Source organism: Paramacrobiotus metropolitanus, unplaced genomic scaffold (genome assembly GCF_019649055.1).
Source record: "Paramacrobiotus metropolitanus isolate TYO unplaced genomic scaffold, Prichtersi_v1.0 Parri_scaffold0000012, whole genome shotgun sequence".
In the NCBI taxonomy this organism is placed as follows: domain Eukaryota; kingdom Metazoa; phylum Tardigrada; class Eutardigrada; order Parachela; family Macrobiotidae; genus Paramacrobiotus; species Paramacrobiotus metropolitanus.
Genome location: NW_026570232.1, coordinates 413372 through 434836, shown reverse-complemented (window position 1 = coordinate 434836; position 21465 = coordinate 413372). Strand labels below are relative to the sequence as shown.

Below are 21465 nucleotides of genomic sequence, written 5' to 3'. Positions count from 1 at the left end.
AAGAAGTAAGGTAAGGTTATTAGTAATGGACTACTTATGATTAGCTGTACGTTACAAATCCGGTTCCGATTTTGGCTTTCTTTTCGAATGTATAGATATGTGCATGCTTCGGGTGTGCAGTTATTTCATTTTTTATTAATTCTAATTCTAACGTATCTCTGTACAAAAAGTTTCACATAAAAAACGGGTGGAGACATTCGTTGGTATCGTTTTTAGGAACAAGTTATCTGCGCAGTTACCCATTATGTTTATTGCTGGTCATATCGAGTTAATGTCGCGATTGCGTGAACAAATTTGGGGGTGTGTAAAAGAAAGCAAACTAAGCATTGATTGATAATTTTAATTTAGCCTTTAGTCGCCACTCAGCTTTCAATTGCTTTTGATGATCATTTTGCCCCCGGTTTCGTCATACGTGTTAAATGTTGTCAGAACCAGATGGAATTGTCAGGAAAGTGGCGTCATGACTCAAGTACGGAAATTTATTGTACGGCGCGGGAATGTCTGTTACGTGTCCAGCGTGTTCCTTGTAACGGCGATATAATTCACATTCTTATAATCCAACTTGGTGCGCGCGATGTAGTCACCCGCTGTTTGTTTGTCAACGGCTTCGTGAATACGGTAATCTGGGCGCGGTGACCTTCAAACACATAATATCATATATCGCTGCCGTTGGCTTATTGTTGTTAAATCAAAACATTTTTGAAACTTTTGTACGAGGATTTGTCCTTGAATTTCTCGCTACCGATGCCAACACCAGCGCCGTTTTGGATAAATTCAAGGCCTTCTTCGCCGGGAAGAATCTGGATGTTGCGGGAGTAATTCGTGGATTAGCCCATCGTGTTGTGCATCGGTTGACCAAAGGTGAGCCAAAGGTCAACGGCGGTCCACTGGACGGCAATAGCATGTCATCGCATCTGCCCATTATGGATACAACCGAGTTTCGCCAGCGTGGCAAAGAAATGGTGGATTACATTGCCGATTACATGGATTCGATCAATGAGCGGCGGGTGACCCCGGCCATTGAGCCGGGCTATCTGCGCGAATGCATACCGGATGAGCCGCCGCAGTATCCCGAAGATTGGGAAGAAATTATGGACGATATAGAACGACACATTATGCCAGGAGTAAGTTGTGATAAATGACAAAAACATCCGCTTACATAAATGCAGGGTTTTGCTTGTTTTTAAAGGTCACACACTGGCAACACTCTCGGTTTCACGCTTACTTTCCAGCCGGTAATTCCTATCCATCGATACTGGCGGATATGCTTTCTGACGCAATTGGATGTGTTGGATTCTCCTGGGTATGAATTATTGATATGGTAAAATAGCGTATAAAGTGCCAATTACCAGTCCGATGTTTAGCTGAAGGACCTGCCATACCCATATTTACAGTAGTAGCATACTCGTGGTTGACGATTCGCACAGTATGCTATGCAAAAATTAATGTGACTCGATAACAAACAGAGTTCTGGTTTCCAAATTACATACAACAGATACAAGCAATTGCGTTGTACATAGATTGCAGCCTCATTAAGAAGAACGGGAAGTATAGCTGCATATTTGGAGATTTTTATGGGCGTGTGTGACCTTTTATTAAAGGCAGGCTTGTGTAAAGATAGGTATCTGTTGAAACGGAAGCGCAGACGCTAACACTCAAACAGTGTGCTGAGTCCAGCAACATGTACATCTTTCGTTACCATCAGAGTTTGTAACACGAGTGAGCTAATGAGAAAACAGGAGATCTAACAAAAACTGTAATAGTTAATTTAAAACTTTGCTTCAACTGAAAGATCTAAATCAGATGGAAGTATGCGTTAACTTTTATAAAATGTAGCGATAGTAATAATAGCGCTTTTACTGAGTTTGCATAACGATAGTTTCATGCACGGTGGTTCTGAAATTAATAGCCTTCAGATAATATTATAAATATAAGTACAGGTATGTAGTTATACATAAAATTTAATGCAGTACAGTACTATGACTACTATCTATCATACGGTATACTTCGGAACGCGCTGTGTCACTGATAGGCGGCCAGTCCGGCTTGTACCGAACTGGAAACCATTGTGCTGGACTGGTTGGGACGAATGATTGGGCTGCCGCCGGAATTCTTGCCCTTTACCGAAAACGGAAAAGGTGGTGGTGTTATACAGGTATCAGCGCCTAATCACATAACTTGCTTCTATTTCGCTACAATCAGGCTGTTTCCTTGCAGGGCTCAGCAAGCGAATGCATTTTGGTTAGTATGTTGGCGGCGCGACAGCACACGATCCGGGAACTGAAGAAACAGCATCCGTTCGTCGAAGAGGGCGTTCTGCTCTCAAAACTAATGGCTTACTGTTCGAAAGAGGTACTTAATTGAGAAAATTATTAATAAAGCAAGCAAAAAAAAATAGCTTATCTCTACAGGTTTGAGGCGGTCACATACCAAAGTAATAACAATAAATGGTAAAATTACATAGCGATAGTACGGTATTATAGTTAACCTGTTTATCTAGGCTCACTCGTCTGTGGAAAAAGCCGCTATGATCGCCTTCGTAAAAATTCGCATCTTGGAAACGGATGACAAGTATGCATTACGAGGCAACAAACTGGCCAAGGCTATTCAGGAGGATCGTAGCATGGGACTTATTCCTTTTTTCGTAAGTGCCCCTTTGCATACAGTGCTTTCTTATGTTATGTTAACTATGCACGAAGCTGGTGTGCCGGTAAATCACCAATTATTAAATAACAGCAATGACTGGGCGAGTGTTACGTGTGTCGCAGGTGTCTTCCACCCTCGGGACCACATCCTGCTGCTCGTTCGATCCACTGTCCGAGCTGGGCCCGGTGTGCCAAGAGGAGAACATCTGGCTGCACGTGGACGCTGCGTATGCCGGTAACTCCTTCATCTGTCCACAGTTCCGCTACCTTATGAAAGGCATCGAGGTGCGTAATCAGCAGTTATCACCAGTAAACAGATGAGCGCTTAAACGAGCCAAATAAGGATAAGTAGATGTAGTGCCCAGGGATTAAACGGTTTATCCGTCTTTGAGAAGACTGGATTAACTAGCTGTCTGTTGGCGTTTTGAGCCTATTTAGTCGGATGACCTTTGCAGTTTGCCAGCTCGTTCAACATGAACCCAAACAAGTGGATGCTGGTTAACTTTGATTGTTCCACGATGTGGTAAGTCAACTTCTCGTAACTCAGTTATATTGAGAAGGGAAATCAGAAAAAACCGCGGTGCAGTGCACGCCACCTATTGACCCGTCGTATGACCTTTGGGACTTAGTTTGAAACCTTTAACGCGGTTTTAGGGTTCGGGATCGTTTTAAGCTGACGGAAGCATTGATTGTGGATCCGCTATATCTGAAGCATAGTCATTCCGAGCGAGCAATAGATTATCGAGTCAGTGTGAAAAATTAAAAAATAAAGAAAACAAGTATAATCATAATCGTTAGTTTTTCTTTAATTTGTGCAGCACTGGGGAATTCCGTTGAGTCGGCGGTTTCGCAGTTTGAAGCTATGGTTCGTTATACGATCTTATGGAATAGATGGGCTTAGGCGTTACATTTTAGAGGTATTCACATTTACAGAAAATTCGTATCACGTCTATTTTTTCATCTGACATTTCCCGGTTCACAGCATTGCAGACTAGCGAAAAAAATGGAAAACTTGATTAAGCAGGACAGTCGGTTTGAAATTATGAATAATGTCGTTCTGGGATTGGTCTGCTTCCGGCTGCAGGTAACCAGGAAAATACAGAATTCCAGAAATGTTCCTTCGGTGTTATTAATTTTGTTGTGTAATTACTGACAACAACTACACGTACGTACATACACGTTTGCTTATAGGGTTCTAATACACTGAACGAGAAATTCCTGAGTTCCATTAACGCGTCGGGCAAATTGCACATGGTGCCGGCATCGCTGAACGACCGTTACGTTATTCGTTTTTGTGTGTGCGCGCAGAACGCTTGCGACGAAGACATCGTCTACGCCTGGCACATCATCACGCAGATGGCCACCGACATCCTGCAGATCATGGCCAAGGAGGCCACGGAGACGCAGGAAAGCGAACGGGAAGCGGAGGAGTCGGTGGATGAGGTGTTCGTGGTGGATCGGCGCAACCGGATGAGTATTTCGCAGAAACGCAGTTTCTTCGTGCGGATGGTCTCCGATCCGAAGTGCTACAATCCCAAGATTGTCCGCACTCTCAGTATGACCAGTCGGCGCAACCTGAGCGACTCCGATACCGGCATCCAGACGCCCATTTAATCGCATTAGGCACTCAGTGTTGTCTTATTCTTATTTCTTGCATTACTTTATCAAATAACGGCAGGGTTATAATGTTATAATCTAATCATTTGCAGTTTAACTTGCTTATTTTGCCATGAATGTGTACCGCAATTTTCATTTATACTTGTATGACGTAGCACGTAGTTCGTCACATCCTCAGTCTTCCTCAGTTATCGATAACCATTTACAATATTATGCTCATGCATTCCGCTGTCGCAATATTAATCTTCATCCCACGCTTTGATATACTTAATATTATGTCATACATGATCATCCTTGAATCGTTTTTGCCGCATACGTGACATTGTTCTTCATGACCTTTATTTTACGGCACTGTCAAACGGAATAAATCTGCGCTCTTAATTAAGCAATAAACGTCGTGATTTGTGATTTCTTTATTTTGCTCTAATAATATAAGTCGTAGCAGAAGAGCCTTTAAAGATAGTGAACAAGTAGAAGGTATCTGCGTTTCCGAACGATAGTATGTACGACGCAATACCATAACACAAAGCCTCCAACAAGCGCTGTTGCATGTAGGTACGGTACATATCTGTATTCTGTGCAGTATACAGATACATAATTGCCATAAAAGTAAGCATCTCAGTATACCAGTTAAAAAGCAATTAACAAACGCGACCGCATGCATGAAAAGATGGCTTTCTTCATTCATAAAAATCTTGGACGTTAATTATTTTTGATGCCAAACACGCATGTCGTTGACGTCACAATGTTCGGGAATAGTGATCGTAACATGAAGACTGCCACTCTTGTTAACGGTAAAAAGCTTTACCGCCTTTCCCCAAAACCGGAGTAAATTAGGGCGCGCGAAGTGAAATCTAATCAAATGCGTCCTTTCAAAAGCGGCCGTTCTTGTCTACGCATTTTGCGTGGTACAAAGCGGTAATTTTACAGCTTTCATACAGGTCGAAACGGTGTAAAATTTGCTAAATTTCCTTTTAATCGATTTGCCCTTGAAATTCTTCACTCGCAAAGTACTTTTTACTTCTGTATGTCATGCGAAGTTGTAACCGTTTTCAGGACAACCTATGCAGTTTTCCCGTCATATAGCCACGCCCAGAAGACTTCACGTTCATTTAATTTTATTATTTCTTGAATTATTATTTTAAAAAATCATAGGATATATTATGCTCAGTAGTAACACAGCTAGAATTTGCAATCACTTCAACCAGGTAAAATTGTTTCTGATCGAACACATGATTCAAGTGATTCTCAGATCGAACAAATGGTCAATTTTCGCAATGCGTTTCTCCATCTTCTGCACGGCACTGCCGCGCTCGGCCATCAGTCGAGCGAAGCGCGTCTGCAGAACGTCCACGTCGCGTTCGACCGTTTCCAGTTTATCGAGAAACTGATTGTGCCGGCGCTCTTCCCGCTCCGCCGCTTCCACATCCAGCAGATTGTCCTTGATCAGCAGCTGTTTGCCCAGCTCAATCATTTTACTCTTCCCCTCCGGATACTCCTTGAGGGCGTCCCACAGGTCTTCTTTTGAAAGACAAAACAGGTCCGAGTAGCCGATGCTGCGCACATTGGCCGTGCGCCGGTTGCCGGACTTAATGCCGACAATGTTGAGGATGCTGATCTCCCCGAAGACGCTGCCTTCGCCCAGCGTGGCAAAGACCACGTCGCCGGCATCCGACACCACTTCCAGGCAGCCGCGCTTGACTATGTATAACTCTTTCCCAATATCACCTTTACGGCATATGTAATCACCGGGAGAAAATACCTGCAATTCCATTCCAGTTAAAATTCACGCGATTACATAAGAAAGTGAAATAAAAAGACGACTATAATCGATTTGATTTGATTTATCTGTAAATAAACTTTAGTACAGCCTCATATGCAAACTTAAGTGAAAAAAAGTGTGCGCAGATGTATTATTTTAGCATATTTGAGCAGCAAAAGTATGTAGCGCTGTGGTAACATAACAGCATAAATAATACAGAAATGTTATGTCGTTAAAAACGTCATCGTTGCGTCATTATAGCTTGCGGCGTCGTACCTGCAGTTTTAGTTTTAACACTAAATCCACCAGTAAACCGGATTCAACGCCTTGGAAGATCCGAACATGCTTTAAAGTCTCCAAATGAACCTTCATAGCGATATCGGCTTGTAGTTTATTAGGAAGACAGGTCAAGACTTTTCGTTCGTCCATAATCTGCTGATTGGTCCACTGGTATTCAAAGTAGTTCACTATCCGCTGCTGCAGCTCTATGCCGATCTGAAACGGTAACGTTTGAATTAACAACTGTAAAGAACCTTAATTTCTCCTAAATAAAATGATATTAAACAATTAATAACCCGAGTTTCAAATTAGCTGGTTGTCCAATGCCTGAACTTTAATGATAAATCAACCCTAAATATAACAATCTATATACGAGTACAGTAGAAAAATTGTGTACAGTGAAAAGTATATACTCATATAGCGCCCAAAAAACGACCGGACAGGATTATATATAAAAGTATATAGATTTGGAAACGGTGATCTTACGTTTCTCGCAGCCATGTAACTTTTAACGGCATCCATTCGTGCACGGAATTCGTTTTCGTGTGCGCTAAGGTTGATGATGGTGCGCGACACATTGCCCAGGATTTGCGAGAACAACATGACAGACAGCGTGAAGTTGGCGAACATGAAGAGAAACTGCCATTCCAGCTCCGGCTGTTTGATGATCCTGTAGAAAGAATGAAAGCAGTGAGTCTACCTGTACCTTCTGTTGCGTAACAGCCTGCGTGATACAGTTTTATTGAGCTCGTAATCCATATAGTACTCGTATAAATTAAGTGGCGAAGCGCTAGCTAGCACTACAAAATAGTAACAAAGAACTTAGAAAACAATGTTTTCAGGATGTACAGGTTCTAAAACTATAATGTTCCAAAACTATAATGTCTATACTAATTGTAAGTACTTTATTCTGCTACTCTGTACATATATAATACAGTAGTACGTTTACGGACCCAATCATCGTTAAGGTCATGAGGGCCCAGTAGAAACTCCAGATGTACTTCCGGTACAAGGAGTCATCTGCGTTCGTTGTGCCATCTTTTTTCCTCCAGTCCACCTCTTCGGCAGGGTACACCCAACCATCACTATTTAATCCCACTTTTTCACTGATGAAGTAGTATAAACACGCCCACCAGTGCATCATCCCAATCCATGTCAGTAACTGTCAATAAACTTTGTATAGAAGTAGTTATAGCACAGTTATTTTAAAGACACACATGTCTATGATACGATACAAAACTGAATTTTAATTACGTTTTGCAAAAGCTCCCGTGCGAAGATTTAATTACAAAGTACCATCCATGTCTGATAAGTACATGCATTAATCATTCCTTACAATAGAGATAAAGTAATCGTACGCAACTGCAACTGCTTGCAGTTATTTTAATCCTGGAACGATGTAAAAAATTCTATGTAGTACTAGTAATTTCATGTACTAATCGTATCATGATTTGATCCTGTGAATGCACCGCCAAATAATGTGACATTTTTACAAACGAAGTTACTGTGACTTTGTAATACAGAACAGCGACAGACGCGTATGTCCACAAACCAAGTGTGCTGTGTTGGTTGGTTTGTTGGCGCTTTATTATACTAATTTAATAAAAAAATTTTATTCTAACCGAATTACCAGGACGGACAAGCGGAAGATATCGGCGGCTTTGACCCGGCCCTCGGTGCGGCGGGTGAACTCGGTGAAGCGACCGTATTTGAGGAGACGATTCACCCGTATTATGGAGTAGGGCCAGCGGAGGCCGGTCCAGAAAAAGGCAATATCGGTGGGCAGGATGCTGATGACATCCAGTTTCCCCTTGACGGAGCGCAACCAGTGTTTAACCAATTTACGCGGCTCCCGAATCATGACACGTTCCTCGGCCAGGTAGCCGCAGCACATCCGCACAAAGAGATCGATAACATACACCAGATCCGCAACATAGTCTAAGGCAGTGAAGTATATCCAGTATTCCGGCTCGGAGAACTCCCAGAAAACAGCCCGCGGGAAAATGAAGAGGACGTTGTAGAGTACGGCAAGAGACACAACAAACAGCCAACGATAATATCCATTACTTTCCGGATTAATTACCCAGTTCGGATTAAATCTACAAGCGACAATCATCATTGCATCACCGACATCCAATATTATAATGCAATTATTACCAATTACTTGTTTTCATAAAGGCCGCTGTCATTCAGATTAATTATTCACCAAATTATGTCGTACGTAATATAGTAATTATTCTTCTGTAGAGTGTCATGTTTGCTTATTAACACTGACCGATCTCTACTAGGCTACTCGCGTAGACACTGTGAATTATTAGTGCTTTAAAACGTTCACCTTATAATTATGTATCGAGAATTCGAGACGGCCAACCAATGCCTACATTAAGTACTTTGTATATGCAAAACGCGTCATTAAAAGGATACTTCGGTTTTGCGGATTTGGGTATCATCACAGTCTCGCGTGTACCTATGCGGTAGGTATATTAATTATGTGCTTTAATCTTATACGGCTACAGACAGTCACATTTTTAGTGAAAGACTAAAAATATTGACACTGTAAAGAAAAACTGCATTTCCAAGAATCGGTCCGTCTAAGACCATAGCGCAAGTTTGGCAGTGAACTTTACGGTGCTCTGACTGTCCGAGCTCGAGTGTGTTGTGGGTAGCGCCGGGATGCCAATCCTTCGAAATTTTTAGATTACGATATTTTGTGCTCGGGTTACCGTTTGTGCCACTCGCGTCTTTTATACAGGTACGAGGAAAGCAAATACTGCAGCGGGTACGAACTTGGAAGTAATAAAAAATTTTGCAACTGCAGATATGTAAAAGAGATTAATTAACAGTGCGGAGGCAGAGAAATTTTGATTAATTTGCAAGTAACTCGCGAAAGACCCTTTTGGGATTTTTTATCTACACAATATTTTGAAAAGGGTAATTGTAGTAATTTTAGCTATACGCGTACGGCCGACAGCTCTACAAAGTCTTTTACAAAAACTGACGCAGTATTAATATATGGGGCGCGACGTGCAATTATTGTCGGGGTCGGAAGTGAAGTTGATTGCAGTGTACGAATTCCATGCCGTACATTTAAACACAACTCAGCGTACGAGCATCCAAATGCCACCTGCATATAAATGCCCATACAAACGTTTTTTATAATTATACTCTGTATATAGTATACTGTATGATTAGATGTACTGCATCAGTCTGCATGTACCACCGTGTGCTGTTCTAATTATATAATTAGTTTAGAATAGTTAGTAATTTTAAAAGCGTCCACAAAGCGTGAAATTACCGGTGGTGCAAAAGAGCAGTATCGACTATTTTCTCGCACTTGTAATTAGTAATTACGACATCGCAGCCTCTTAAGGTCGTCACAACTACCGTAACAACACCCTATTGATATCCTGTGCAATACGTAACCATGCTTCCGCTCAAGGTTACCAGCCGTTTTTCCGGCATGCTTATTGATTGATGATTGGTCAAAAAGTGTGCGACAGCGACATTTACGAATCAATAAAACTTCTCTATATGCGACTCCGCTTTTTGGATCATTCAACAATGACAGTCAGAAAAGAAAACGTAGCATCTCTCGGATTATGCTCGTGTTTGACAAGTAAGGAAGTCTGCTGCCTAATCGATGGACACTCTTTCACGCACGTACAACAATGCACACTGACGACCACTTCAAACCGACAAAGACCAAAGAATAACACTTCCCAACTAAAGAAACTATACAATCTCTTATCAATAGCTCAATGCTTGGAGGTTAAACACAAGCAGTATACAGCGCCTTCCGATAAGTTTTCTTAGGGTTAATTTAGCTTATTACATTTAAATCCGCCTTTTCTGCTATAATTATAATACACACTGCTTCAATCTTGTACTGTTATGAATTTCAAATAAAAATGAAGTATGAGAATTTGTATAAAATTTTTTGCAGCACAGATCATATCTCACTTGAAAAACCAGAAAATCTGCATAGGATCTTTGAGGTCGATTTTTGGCTCGACTTTGGGAATTCCGTGTCCGTTGGCGACAGCGCCAGCTGCCTGTGTGGGTGCCACAGTTGATACCGTTGGCGTAACAGTGAATGATACTTTTCTGGCCATTGGTTACGCTGTGCTTTGCGGTATGATCGATTGGACAACCTCATTTCCACAGCTCATCAATTAACATGCACAGTACCACATCGATAACGTTTCGCATAGTCCTTAATCTCCCAAATGACGTCAACTATATAAGCGCAGCATAATCCATCGCTAACAACAACATCCGTATATATGCGATAAAGTGACCTATCGTGTCAAAAACAGGGAGAACCTTTCCTCAGCAGGCTTGTCAGAAAAGTCATTTAAAAATGGGAAAAGAACACCAAAAACTTTGTCCCGCTAACTTCCCATACACTTGAATTGTGAAGGTGACAATGGAGGAGTTAGGCGGTGTTGATGGTATTATGGATGATCCTGAAAAGTGCACATTCGCTGGTGCCTGCCCAACGATCGCATTTCCTGGGGTTTACGCAGTGTAACTCGAACCGAGAAAATCATACTTTCAGCAAACAGACACTTTATTGAATCAGTCAAGCGCGCGCACATGCATACACTAATAACTGTCAGTGCTGTTGGTGTGACTCCGGGTTGAGTCAGGAAGATCCTTCACTGGCTGATCCCGGCCAGATATTCGCCACAGCAGCAATGCTTCATTGCCGACACAAGTAGAAGTGATACATACAACACACATGCACACGCACAGCACCTGTGCAGGTCACTTACAGCACGCATCACCGGGAATATATATGCATCTCGGCTTGATGGCTGCCGGCCTTGGAAAACAAGGGAATGTATTATTGATTTTCCCTTGATGAACGCTGATATTTACCGAGTAGATACGTACGTATATACTGCAAAATAGTTCTGTATCTATAGGTATGCATACCAAAATACAGTACGCGCACCATGCAGCGTAAAACCATTTCGACCCGCATTACCTGATATATTAAGTATATTATATCGATTTATGGTGTCCTATACCGGTAGAGCTGCGTTAACCAGCTGGCGAAGAATACTTTCCAAAATGGTGATATACGCTACTGTTGTAGAAGCCGCCGCGGTATATTGATGGTTAGCCGCGTCCCCGGTCTTTCCCACGCATTTGATTACTCACACTGTCCCGTAGGGTTTTCAAAGGAATTCCAGCAGACCGATGTATTGGTATTTCTACGGAAAATTGGTATGCCGGTGGATGATAGTGCATGCGTAGGTAACCGACGTCTGTGCCGTGCGATGTGGTGCCGGTTGTATATAAGAGCATCCATCGCCGATATTCGCATTTATTTCACCTGTTTAAGGTCACGCGGCAAGCACTGCCAATCACCAGTCCCGTGAGGAAATGACTATAATTTCTCCCCAACTGGCAGCTGAATAGGGACAAGACAAATGGCCGAAAGATCTCTTACCCGTACATTTGTATTACACCCAAGACTTGTTGTTTACGTGATATTTTAATGCGCCGATTAATCTAATCAAAAGTACATTCACATTTCAGCGGGTTGTTATGCAATCGCAAGTATGCATATGCAGCACGGTAATGCTTTAAAACAGCAAGAGCAAACAATTTGCATTTAACGGAGTGAGTGCATAAGCGTTCGTCTGTGTTTTTAATTTTTTTGTGGTAGAACGGTGTTTCTTTGCCGCACTGTCCATTCGACGCGATCGCTTATAATTTGTCTTGTGTGAAAGAAAAGCGTCGCTAAACACCGTCTACTCAACGGAGTTTCGAAATTATCTTATCCCTTTTCAACTGTAGTAAGAAAAGGTCACGTATGGCACACCTTGTGAGAAAATGTGACTGCGATATACAAAACCTTTGTACCCTCTTCGCAGGGACACGACGTGGTCGCACAGCAGGCACTGCTGACAATTTATTCATTTCACCGTTATTATTCTCATCAGAGCAAAAACTGCGGCACGCTTTGATACTCGCCGCGCAGATGCTTCCTGTTATGCACGCGCGACTCATTATACTTTCGAATTCCTAACGAGACACAAAAGAGCCGTGTCGCAATCCATAAACAGTAAAATTTTTATTGGCATAAAATATTGCAACAATGTTCAACGATATTGTATTTTTCTTTGCGCTAGGATATTTTCAACAGACGCATCTTCAACCAGTACAAATTTATACGATTCAGCCTTCGTAAAGAGAAACTTTTCATCACAGAATAACACAAGGCACAACACATCTGGCCAGGCACTGGAAAGTCTAAGTCCGCAATAAGCGGTAATTATTTTCCACCACTGTTTTAGTTATCCAACCGTACGGGCGCTCGCAGCGAAAATAAACCGGTACCGACGCGAACGCGTTCTCCGATAACCAGCTGAGCAGATGGACTTTGAAGGGTATCCCGGGCTCCTGAAAAAGAAAAACACAATTTCCATTAACAAAAAAAATTATTATATCTTTCGAATATCTGAAAACCATTGTCCATTAAAAAAATTTGTTGTTTCTTTTAATACTTCAAAAATGCTAACTTCGCTCGAATGTTTCAATATAAAAATGAGAAAAACCGACGCAAAGCAAACATTTCCGGTAACTGCAAAAGCAATGAATCTCCTCTCTTGTCTCGCAAAGTAACGAAAGAACTTACCGTTGACAACAGCATCCCGGTAAAAATTCATGGATGTTTCAAAACTCATTTTCTGGAACGGTGACGCATTACTGGCAATGGCCAATCGATTAAACGCTTTAACCACGCCATCCCGACTCATATAATCAGCCACCAAAGACAAATGCCGATAATTGACATCGATCCCGTATGCGCCGAATACGCTATTGCACTCCTAGCAATTGTCAAGCAGATGAAACACCAGGCACTTTTTTCCCTTAAGCTCCAGACAAAAACTATCGACTGCGCTATCGCATTACCCATGCACACACACACACACACTCACTCACCCGGATTATGGTCTTGGCTGCCGCTTCTATCCCGAAGCGCTCCGCCACTGCTTGGATATCATTGGACATGAGTCGATTCAGGTCCACAATTTCATCAAACTGCATCATGTAATCGAAATTGACACCTTCCGTTCGCAGCATCACAACACCATTCTTCTCCTTGGCCAGAAAGGCTTTACGGATGTTGGCCACCTGATGCACAACGCATTTCTTCAGTTCGGATTCAATTAGCGACTGAGGATCGGCAGCCGCACTGGACATGGGAATGGCCAACGTAAGCCGACACCAGTTATTCTCTTCCGGATCATAACGATAATTTTTCACCCACGAATCCACACCCATTACTCCCTACATACCACGTTGATTATAATAATAAAATCACCATCAAACAAAACAACAACCACAGCAACGTACTTCGGTACGAATGGCGTTCATCCTCTTCTTAGATTTTTTTCCTTCATGAGGAGTTGGCGGAATCAAACTTGCTAACAAGTCCGCACTTATATCGGCGTCCCCATCAGAATCGCTTCGCAGGGAATTTTCTGTGAAATCGTAATCACAATTAGTAAATTTCTCAACTCAAACTGCTGTCATTTCTGTCGCTGCATTTAAATAGTAAAAGATGCATTTATCTAAACTGCATGGAATTATGTGAAGATATACGCGTAAAAACTGATTCTAACAATCGTGTGATTTTTATTCCACTGAACATTTAAAAAAAATTATACAGCTGAAACGCACTCACCTTTGTCGTGTTCATCTGGACCGTCTTCGTCTTCCATTCTGGCTTCTTCTCCATCCTCCCACTCGCGAACAATCTCATCATCTTCGTCGCCCCTGTACTCAGCATCCGCTGCCCTCTGCGCTTTACCACCCTCGGGATCCGCTGCTTCATCGTCCGAATACAGAGATTCCGCTTCGTCGTCTCCTTCGTTATGTGCTGCCTCCTCCCCGCCATCCTCACCACCTTCACCACTGGCCTGACCTCGCGCCTCCACTGCCTCGTCCATTTCATTTCCATGGCCCTTCCTATTCCATCATCCAAGATTAAAATTTAGTAAACATTTTAAAAATTGTAAAAACAAAACCTGCTTACTTGGTCTGCTTTTTCACTGAAGCCCCTTTCTGGCGAATCCGTTTAACGAGCTGCCTTACGACCACTTTTTCGAAGTACATGAGAACTTTGCGGGAGGTTATGCATGTTTTCGACACAATTTCCTCCGGAGAAATAAATTTTATATACAATTCCAGAATCGTTTCCATGCTGTTTCATAAAGATAAGCCATACACGTTAAGCGCGTTACAAGTATCAAAACTTCCGAAACATTAGCTTACTTATCATTTTCTTGAGCTTCGTTGTATTTATTCATTTCCATATAATCCACCATCTGAAATAAACCGCAAATAAATTATTTGTGTGCGAATAAGACTCATGAAACTCAGCAAATATACGGAAGAACTAAAACTTAAAAGTTAAAGAAGTTTCATCAATTTTATCTCATCATAAAAATTGATCGCAAACAGCGTCAGTACATAATAGTACTAATTATCCCATTGGTATCAGTGTACCACAATACACAATAATGCGATCCATAATAACGAGCCTGGATTGATAAAAGCGACCCACTAACCTCCGAAAACATCAATCTGGTCAGACGAATCCTTAACAACTCCGCCTCGTTTTCCATTCCCTTTTTAACCGGAACCTCCATAGTGGGAGTTTTAATGGTCTTACTCCCAGTCATCAAGATTTCTCGGAGTCGAGGTATACCAAGCGTTACGTTCATTTCTCCGCGACCGGCAAAATGGAACGTATTCAAGGTCATCTGCGTCGAAGGCTCCCCAATGGACTGACCCACAAGTGCCCCCACCGCCTCTCCAGGTTGACACAGAGACTTCATATACTTCAAATTTACCACATTCTGAACCAGTGCTTCTGGAGACTTGAAGCCCGACTGTGTCTGGCACATCTTCCCCGAAATGGGCGGGTTCTTCATGTACTTTTCCATAATTGAATGCAGTCGCTCGGATATAGACCCAAAATGGATATCCGGTCGACAAGCCGACAACGTAGGTTCGACAGTGTCATTCTGTCTTCCTGTATCCGACATCCGACTGATCCTAAAATGGACTGCCAGTGCACAAATATCCGGAATTCAAAGAAAGATCTGCCACATACCGTGGCAGCTGTAGCAAGGCAATATTTTCATCTGGTGCCTTTTGCAATAGTTTCTGCTTTTTTCTGGCTTTTGCCGACAGTCTAACTGTTTCCTCCTTCCATGCTTTCACCTAAACGTTAGGCATGAAATAAATCATCTTATACAGAGCAGATTGTTGATTTTAAATTTTTGCTGCTCTGACATTCAGCATTTGTCATATTACACCATCGAACAACTCAAAAAAATTAGCAATTTTATATTCCTTACCAACCAGTAATGTTTTAACGAAAATATACACGTATTGTACGTTCGCGTCTGCGTAAAAAAAGTTAACGAAGTTGAAATGTTGTCACATTCCACCGCAAAAGCGGTACTGTCACACAGAAATTTCAGAAAAACAAAATTATAAGTATCTACAGCTGATACTATTTAGCACCACTATTAAACATACCGAGCGATCATGGACAGCGGCTGTTTTGACATCGATAGTTTTCGACAGCCTTTTTATTTCAGATCTGGTGGAATGATTAACGTTTGAGATCAGGAATGGCATTTGTTTCTCCGAAAAGAACGGAGTTTTGCCAATATCCAGTCCATCTTCTCCATACAAAAACTGAAACACGTGAAACGATGTTATTGACATACTCTGTAGGCACTACGTAAAGCGCTGTTAGAACTGGATGCGTCAAAAACGCTGTACCATATACTTCGGTATTCGCTTACCTGGATGATACCACCGTCACTGTTACGCACTGTCAGATCATAATTAACCACAACCCCCTCCAAATGTTTGATAAGGCATCTCTGAAGGTAGCCACTTCGACTAGTTTTGACTGCAGTATCGATAAGACCCTAGAAAGTAGTGTATTACAGCATTATGTGGACAGAAAGTTAAATATGAAGTAGTGCGAAACAAAAAGTCGCAGTACGGAGAAATCTTTATCAAGAGTCTCTTTTATCTAAGAGAATCTTCATCTTTCATCTTCATAATAATCAAAATTAACAAGTGATTTATTAGCAAACATACTTCGCGACCAGCCATGCAATGGAAAAAATATTCCTGCGGCCTCAAACCAGTGGCGAATCTTTGCACTACAAATCCTCCAGATCGCGGCGACGACTCGTACGGCCGGAATGACGGATGCGTTCGACCGCTTAACATTAAGGGCGGGCGAGCGCCTTCAAGCTCAATTTGCCCAAGAAGACACGACATCTGAATGCAGTTCACCTAACGAACGAAAAAAGAATTCATTGTCTGCAAACTTTCCGACGAAAATAATATTCGACAACAGTACGCATACTACTCATTAAAATCGGAAAGCTTTCCTTCACTTTACCAAGAGATCATTTCTCCCTAATCATCAATGAAAATGGAGAACTCAACATTCTTGGAATAGATTGTTAAACCTACCAAATCCGTTATTATTACGACGTATTTACAGCAGTCTCTGCCGGAAGCATCGAAAAGCAAGACTAAGAATTTAATATTCAACCTACCGTTGCACCCTTTGCACCGGACATAACCATAGTCTGCAGCTGATTTTGCGGGAATTCTTTAACCAAACCACCAGGCATACAAGCGCTAAAAGCAGAAAAATTAACAGGATACTCAAGGTAGACGAAATTGTATCTTGAAGTCTGTTTGAATACCGTGTAATATCGTTATTCAACTTATCAACCATGCCTTTCACTGTCCCATCAATAACCTTCATGTCGCTCTGATCTGCGGCACGGTGTGCCCTTTCGAAGTGATTTCTTAGCATTTCCGGCGATGTAGAATTAGCATCCAGTTGCAGCGCTTGCGCCACAGCTTCCGGTCCACACTGATCCACTGTCGCCATAATTCGACGCCGCTGAAAATCAGCCTGCAATTTTCAAAGAAACGAATTAATCAAATATTAATAACAAAAATAAGAGAGTGCTGTTTGCTGCAAGCGATGAGCATTAAGGTTTGTCGTTTGCAGTAGGTGAAAAGTAGATTTCACAGCTTACACCATGGGCAACCAAGATGTCCTCCACTCCCAAACTAAAACCTTGCAGTTGAAGGAAGAACGTGAACAATCGGGCAAAGCTGCTGAGTAGCTGAGCTGAAGTCTCTCCGCCATACAGCTGCAATATCCATTTTCTCATTTTTCAACTGAACACGGAATTTAACAATAAAATAATTCAAACAATTGTCTACCTCGAAACAAGCGTGCACAAGTCCGAAAGATGACGGACCATACTGCGCCTTGTCTAAAACTCCACAGACCAGTTCTCCTTGCCGAAATATGACGTCGCTTTCCGTCATATCCTTGTCGTCGCTCAAGGCTATACTAAAATTTGGCCTTTTCCGGTTTCTTCCTTGATTAGTCTGCCAACTCTGCACGAAAACACTTCAGTAAATTATAGCGCCGCAATTTTCCAGCTTTTTGACACGAAAAAGAAAATCAAATAGCAGCAGAATATCCATAACGTACTTTCAGTGGGACTTTGCTAGCGGTTCGGAGGGACAAAGGTTGCATTCCTTCTGGCACGAGATTTATCACTATAGTTGAAATTACCTACGAAGTGATATTAATCCGTTACTCGCAACTGAATGCGTTGTCAAGCGTAAAAGCACTTACTTTGCTGGCTGGGTTTCTTATTATAATTATTAAGTATTTACACTGTCTAATTTTCATGGAATGCTTACTGTACCTGTTTTCCTGACCATAAAGGCGCAGGTTTCCAGATCGCAGGGGGAAGAAACCGGACAGAAGTATGCAAATCCCCCAAAGCCGAAAACACAAGTTGCTCATAATCTGCTTTGTTGAAGAAACGTCCCCGAATGGTGAAATGAACTCCAGCAACGATATGATCCTGAATGAGACCACTGAGAGGCGTACCATCCTTCGGTACAAGATACTGATAACTAGCGTTCACTACAAACGCCAAACAATCCTATTGGTGGTTGTTCTTACCAGTATTATTTTGTTTTTAATGTATTTATTTTCCATTTTGTTACTCACGTATCGAATGAGCTTCCGATCGTGCGACTTCGTCTTGCGGAAGATGGGCGTTCATTTCATCCCCATCAAAATCGGCATTGTAAGACTTGCAGTTGGCATAATGCAAACGCAAGGTTTTTTCTCCTTTCAGGATACGGGCCTATGCGAAATATTTCAAGAAATGTTCTGCGAGGAAGAGAAATGATAACGATATTCCAAAGACTATTCTAACGGAATGAAATAATGAATACCTTGTGTGCCATAATACTGGGTTTGTGCAGGGTTGGTTGACGGTTTAACAGCATAATGTCACCGTTAATAAGATGACGATGAACCTTCTTCGTCACTCCCGCTTTTAATCCCGCTAGAAGTCCCTTGGCAATAGCCATTCGCTGTTTGGGATTGTCGGCTTTCAATATTGTTACCGTTCCGTCATCATTTATCACCTTATCAGCACTAAAAAAAGTAGATAAAAATTGAGAAATATCTGACGAAAACTCAAGTTCAGCGGAATCTACATACAACTTAATAACTTCAAAATACAGCTTCAACAGGACGCACCCGGGATGCACAGCAGGTCCATTGATTACGGCCTTTCGAAGTTGATCAATGTTGTTGGTGGTCACAACCGCCGGATACGTCCATCTCAAGGCAATGTACTCCGGAATTCCGATTTCGTTAAGTTTGAGGTAAGGATCAGGGGAAATGACAGAACGCGCTGAGTAATTCACTCGTTTTCCCATCATGTGCATGCGAAATAAACCCTCCTTCTTTTCCAAGATCTACATGTGTAAATGGGCGCATTATTATCCGGACTAGACGACCAGAACATTATCCACAGCGTGCTAAAAACACCACCATCACCTGTTTGACTCCATTAGAAAATTCCGGGTTCATCTTATCGGCATCACCATCGGCAATGCTGCTCACGTAGACCTGTAATCTGTCGCATGCTTCCAGCAGTTTAGCTTCCATCGTGTTACCGGGAATTTGCTGAATTTCTGGCTGAAAAACAATCAACAATAGTAAAACGAACAAGAGCAGTTAACAATCCAAAAATGTAAACCGGACAGTAGTGCGACAAGTCACAGTAAATTCAATCATAAATTTACCAATGCAATTTTTGGACTGGCGCCTTGTTTTACAAAACTCCTTAAAATCCGAATATTATTGCAACATTGAATAATCCGCTCTAGATTTTTGCTTTCCGCGTGAGCATAACGAAATCCATCAACGACACGAATCTGAAATGAAGGATTAGTACTAAAACGCTCACCGAAAATCACGCCGGCGTTGAAAGCGCGAGTGTGCTTAAGAAAACGCAATTTCAAAATTGTAAAACAATTCTTACCGGACGAAATTTAGGTGGCGAGACCATGAGAGCATCAATAAAAAGAATATCAGTTGGATTTTCTAGTGATTTATCGAAAATTCCGAATAAATCTGCTAAAATTTCGCTGTTCTTTCTCCAGACTTCTCGTAAGTATTCCCTTGCTTCGGTTGGTGACAACGCGTGCTGAAATCAAAAATAGCTGCTGCAAAAATTAATCAGCAATCATGCAAAACATTTTTACCGCTCTATTGTCTGCAGGAATTTCTGGTTGCGGAATAGGCTCGGGTTCAGGGACTGTTTCTTCTTCCCTATAACGTATTCTTCATCTCAAAAATAAAATAAATACCAAAAAGGGAAGTCATACTGTTGCTGTTCGGCTGCTAATGCCAAATCCACGTTTTTCTTATTAGGTCTCGGTTTCGATTTGCTTCCTTCCGGGCGAGCACCTCTTCCGCCCACCACGTAAGTGATTTTCCGATCGAAATACGACCTGATAGTCCATTTCTTGCCAAGGCAGAAATAGCATTTTTTATTCGCGCCCAAAGACCGGTGCAGGAATTCTTTCACCACACTCTGTTTGTCTTTCAAAACAGTTGCAGAATCAATTGTATTCTGATCATTCGTTGAATTTCCTAGAGCCGGACCAAATCTTGTAGGAGCTGGTGCTTATGACGAGAGATTTTAATTTTCGAAACAGTTGGCCTACCTTCAATGAGCTGATCCACATAAGCATTTAAATGCTCCGCAACTTCTTCAGCACGACAGGGATTGTTGAGCAAATAGCCCTTCGCCAGCAGAGGAAAATCCAGTGCTACATTGGTAAGTCCCGCTTCAATTAACCTGATCTGGCAGGCGAAGTTTGTGGCTGTTCTCCCTTCGCACAAAAGCAACTTGCATGAATAGCAACTGCCTTTCAGAATCTGGAAGCGTACCCGACCAAAAAATTCCCAGATTATAATATTATTAGTACGTATAAGCGGTACAACAAACAAATTTAGCGAAAACGCAAACAGACTCTGAATTTTACCAGCAAAACGAATAAACCCCAGAATTATTGATAAAATTACGATATCGGACATATCGCACACTTTCGTGAAATTTACTACTATGAAACAAAACTGAATCTTATTTTAAACGGTCGAAAACTAAAATTTGGAAAATAAATTCAAAAAAAGCCTCATTCCAATTTACTTACCCTTAACAAAGTCTTGAAGAGCATTGGGTTGAAAACAGGCACCGGTAGCGCAACATGCCCAATGTGTCCTGGACAGCTTTTGCTCATCTGGTAACAAGTAGGACACACTTCGCCGCGTTCCACCGCGCCTAAGAAAAGCAGAATAAATTCTGCTAGTCCGGTTTATTTCCAGCAACGAGGCTAGAGACAGTACAGCCTGTATAGGAAACGAACCTAGAGCTGGATCGTGAGGCCCCGCCGTAACCGGAGTACCCAGCTGATCAAAGCTAACAGGATTCTTGATTTCTAGCACGGAGATGGCTCGAACTTCTTCGGCAGAATGTACGCCGAATGCCACTTCCCGCGGCGCATGACTGACTCTTCTCGTATCCACCTCCATTTTTTAAAGACAGCGAAAAATGCGAATAAAATGCATCATTAAAAATTTCAAAGACCCAAAGTTTAGGAGCGAGGAAACAACTAACTGGCTGGCTAGTGCGAATTACGGGCAAACTTCAGTACATAGCATCCACAAGGCAAAATATATACGTAACCGTCCACTCGGACGGA

The 21465-nt window shown here is 42.0% G+C and overlaps 3 protein-coding genes across 4 annotated transcripts; 1 reads left to right on the top strand and 2 right to left on the bottom strand.

Moving 5' to 3' along the window:
- The first annotated feature begins 218 nt into the window (after nt 1-218).
- On the top strand, nt 219-4651 carry LOC129583889 (tyrosine decarboxylase-like). Its single transcript, XM_055475912.1, has 11 exons — nt 219-1124; nt 1190-1303; nt 2033-2155; nt 2218-2352; nt 2501-2644; nt 2769-2930; nt 3101-3168; nt 3300-3390; nt 3464-3562; nt 3628-3729; nt 3837-4651. Exons 1-11 carry the CDS (start codon nt 903-905, stop codon nt 4257-4259), a joined length of 1683 nt encoding a protein of 560 aa, XP_055331887.1. The 5' UTR covers nt 219-902; the 3' UTR covers nt 4260-4651.
- A 772-nt stretch (nt 4652-5423) lies between these two features.
- LOC129584006 (cGMP-gated cation channel alpha-1-like) lies at nt 5424-11008 on the bottom strand. Its single transcript, XM_055476086.1, has 6 exons — nt 10264-11008; nt 7934-8402; nt 7257-7465; nt 6790-6973; nt 6301-6519; nt 5424-6024 (listed from the first exon to the last, which is right to left on the bottom strand). Exons 1-6 carry the CDS (start codon nt 10413-10415, stop codon nt 5500-5502), a joined length of 1758 nt encoding a protein of 585 aa, XP_055332061.1. The 5' UTR covers nt 10416-11008; the 3' UTR covers nt 5424-5499.
- A 1342-nt stretch (nt 11009-12350) lies between these two features.
- On the bottom strand, nt 12351-21374 carry LOC129584164 (DNA-directed RNA polymerase I subunit RPA1-like). 2 transcript variants are annotated; one of them, XM_055476289.1, is made up of 29 exons: nt 21130-21374; nt 20917-21044; nt 20428-20641; nt 20086-20353; nt 19963-20029; nt 19740-19904; nt 19501-19632; nt 19253-19393; nt 18950-19170; nt 18640-18844; nt 18410-18548; nt 18099-18322; nt 17879-17962; nt 17602-17781; nt 17412-17528; nt 17070-17284; nt 16917-17001; nt 16447-16647; nt 16143-16271; nt 15871-16032; nt 15440-15549; nt 14892-15381; nt 14596-14648; nt 14357-14524; nt 14006-14289; nt 13675-13802; nt 13261-13608; nt 12953-13145; nt 12351-12717 (listed from the first exon to the last, which is right to left on the bottom strand). In XM_055476289.1, exons 1-29 carry the CDS (start codon nt 21293-21295, stop codon nt 12608-12610), a joined length of 5127 nt encoding a protein of 1708 aa, XP_055332264.1. In that variant the 5' UTR covers nt 21296-21374; the 3' UTR covers nt 12351-12607. The 2 variants fall into 2 exon arrangements, with proteins under 2 accessions (XP_055332264.1, XP_055332265.1); XM_055476290.1 differs by having other exon boundaries at nt 20428-20595; nt 21130-21138.
- Between the last annotated feature and the right edge of the window lie 91 nt (nt 21375-21465).

Coding starts and splice junctions, on each gene's coding strand:
- LOC129584006 (XM_055476086.1), bottom strand. CDS start 10,415: ATGGCCAGAAAAGTATCATTCACTGTTACGCCAACGGTATCAACTGTG. Junction 6,520..6,789: donor GTTACATGGCTGCGAGAAAC/GTAAGATCACCG, acceptor TTACCGTTTCAG/ATCGGCATAGAGCTGCAGCA. Junction 6,025..6,300: donor TGTTAAAACTAAAACTGCAG/GTACGACGCCGC, acceptor ATGGAATTGCAG/GTATTTTCTCCCGGTGATTA.
- LOC129584164 (XM_055476289.1), bottom strand. CDS start 21,295: ATGGAGGTGGATACGAGAAGAGTCAGTCATGCGCCGCGGGAAGTGGCA. Junction 19,633..19,739: donor CGCCACCTAAATTTCGTCCG/GTAAGAATTGTT, acceptor CCTTCATTTCAG/ATTCGTGTCGTTGATGGATT. Junction 17,285..17,411: donor ACATCTTGGTTGCCCATGGT/GTAAGCTGTGAA, acceptor TGAAAATTGCAG/GCTGATTTTCAGCGGCGTCG.
- LOC129583889 (XM_055475912.1), top strand. CDS start 903: ATGTCATCGCATCTGCCCATTATGGATACAACCGAGTTTCGCCAGCGT. Junction 2,353..2,500: donor TGGCTTACTGTTCGAAAGAG/GTACTTAATTGA, acceptor CTGTTTATCTAG/GCTCACTCGTCTGTGGAAAA. Junction 3,169..3,299: donor TTTGATTGTTCCACGATGTG/GTAAGTCAACTT, acceptor ACGCGGTTTTAG/GGTTCGGGATCGTTTTAAGC.